Source organism: Chiloscyllium plagiosum, chromosome 1 (genome assembly GCF_004010195.1).
Source record: "Chiloscyllium plagiosum isolate BGI_BamShark_2017 chromosome 1, ASM401019v2, whole genome shotgun sequence".
Taxonomy (NCBI): domain Eukaryota; kingdom Metazoa; phylum Chordata; class Chondrichthyes; order Orectolobiformes; family Hemiscylliidae; genus Chiloscyllium; species Chiloscyllium plagiosum.
Window position 1 is genome coordinate 22451999 of NC_057710.1, and position 1506 is coordinate 22453504.

The 1506-nt window shown below is 45.1% G+C and overlaps 1 protein-coding gene across 8 annotated transcripts in view; it reads right to left on the reverse strand.

The window, feature by feature from the left end:
- Window positions 1–448: 448 nt before the first annotated feature.
- Window positions 449–1506, reverse strand: part of ubox5 (U-box domain containing 5) — a 44838-nt gene continuing 43780 nt past the window's right edge. For all 8 annotated transcript variants that reach the window (XM_043701919.1, XM_043701668.1, XM_043701621.1 and 5 more), the window contains one exon: window positions 449–761. In XM_043701919.1, coding sequence (XP_043557854.1) covers window positions 553–761 — 209 coding nt within the window. In that variant the 3' untranslated portion in view covers window positions 449–552. The remainder of the gene's footprint in view (window positions 762–1506) is intronic.

A 1506-nucleotide genomic window follows, 5' to 3' on the forward strand; every position in this document is an offset into this window, starting at 1 on the left:
ACTACATCTTTTAGTCAAGCATGATCATATTGAATGGTGGTGCAGGCTCGAAGGGCAGAATGGCCTACTCCTGCACCTATTGTCTATTATCATGGCTGATTTGTTGCCTCACTGGAGAACAGACGTTTTGATGGGAACAATCATTAACTTTGTCAACAGACAGATCAGATGGACAGAGGCCTGAGACGGTTCCAAATACATAATCACACTAAAACCACAAAGGTTGAGATTGGGCTCATTAATTCCTACCACTTTTTTTGCCACTTTTACTGTTCTCTGGAATTCCTCTTACTGATTTGGATTTTTACTCTTAAAGGTTTCACATCATTTAATTCAGCTAGAAACCAAATATTGGTGTGTTATGAAGTGTGATCCCAGATATGAATGCAATTGAAATCTGTTATAGCACATCAATATTGTAAACAACACATTTCAAATATCAGAAAGGTTTACATTTAAATGTTCTTTATTTGAGTTTTGCTAGCTGTAGTGGAATGCAAGCGACATAAGACTTTGCCAAACACATTCAGGATGGCTCAAAGTGCCTGAACTCTAAAGATGAACCCGCACCACATCGCGAGTACAGATTGCACGGTTGCATTTCAAACAGGAGAGTGCTGAAGATTTCTGTCTCTCTGACAGACAGACTCTGCAGATCAGGTGCCCACAGAGCAGTCTGTACACAACCACGTTCTGGGAGTACGCAGAGAATGACTTTCTGCAGGAGATGCACACTTCGTCAGAACTGGCTGGAGTCCACTCTGTGGGGATACAAACAGTACATTATTTCCAAAGCATTTCAAACAGGATTTAAGGTGGCATCTGTTCCTGTTCAATTCTGGTCTCTCAGGCAAATGTAATTAGAATCGAATTCTAGCGTTACAATCCTGGTAGAGATAGTAAACATTTAAAGAGAAATTTGAACATGCTGTGATCAACAGAAGAAAGTGTGTGCCAAAAGATTCCATAGTTTAAAACAAATGAATTTTATCATAGAGGAGAAAGTGAGGACTGCAGATGCTGGAGATCAGAGCTGAAAATGTGTTGCAGGAAAAGCGCAGCAGGTCAGGCAGCATCCAAGGAGCAGGAGAATCGACGTTTCGGGCATGAGCTCTTCTTCAGGAATGAGGAAAGTGTGTCCAGCAGGCTAAGATAAAAGGTAGGGAGGAGGGACTTGGGGGAGGGGCGTTGGAAATGCGATAGGTGGAAGGAGGTCAAGGTGAGGGTGATAGGCTGGAGTGGGGGTAGGGGCGGGAGGTCAGGAAGAAGCCGGAGTGGGGTGGACCTCTCCGCCCCCACCCCACTCCAGCCTATCACCCTCACCTTGACCTCCTTCCACCTATCGCATTTCCAACGCCCCTCCCCCAAGTCCCTCCTCCCTACCTTTTATCTTAGCCTGCTGGACACACTTTCCTCATTCCTGAAAAAGGGCTCATGCCCGAAACGTCGATTCTCCTGTTCCTTGGAAGCTGCCTGACCTGCTGCGCTTTTCCAGGAACACATTTT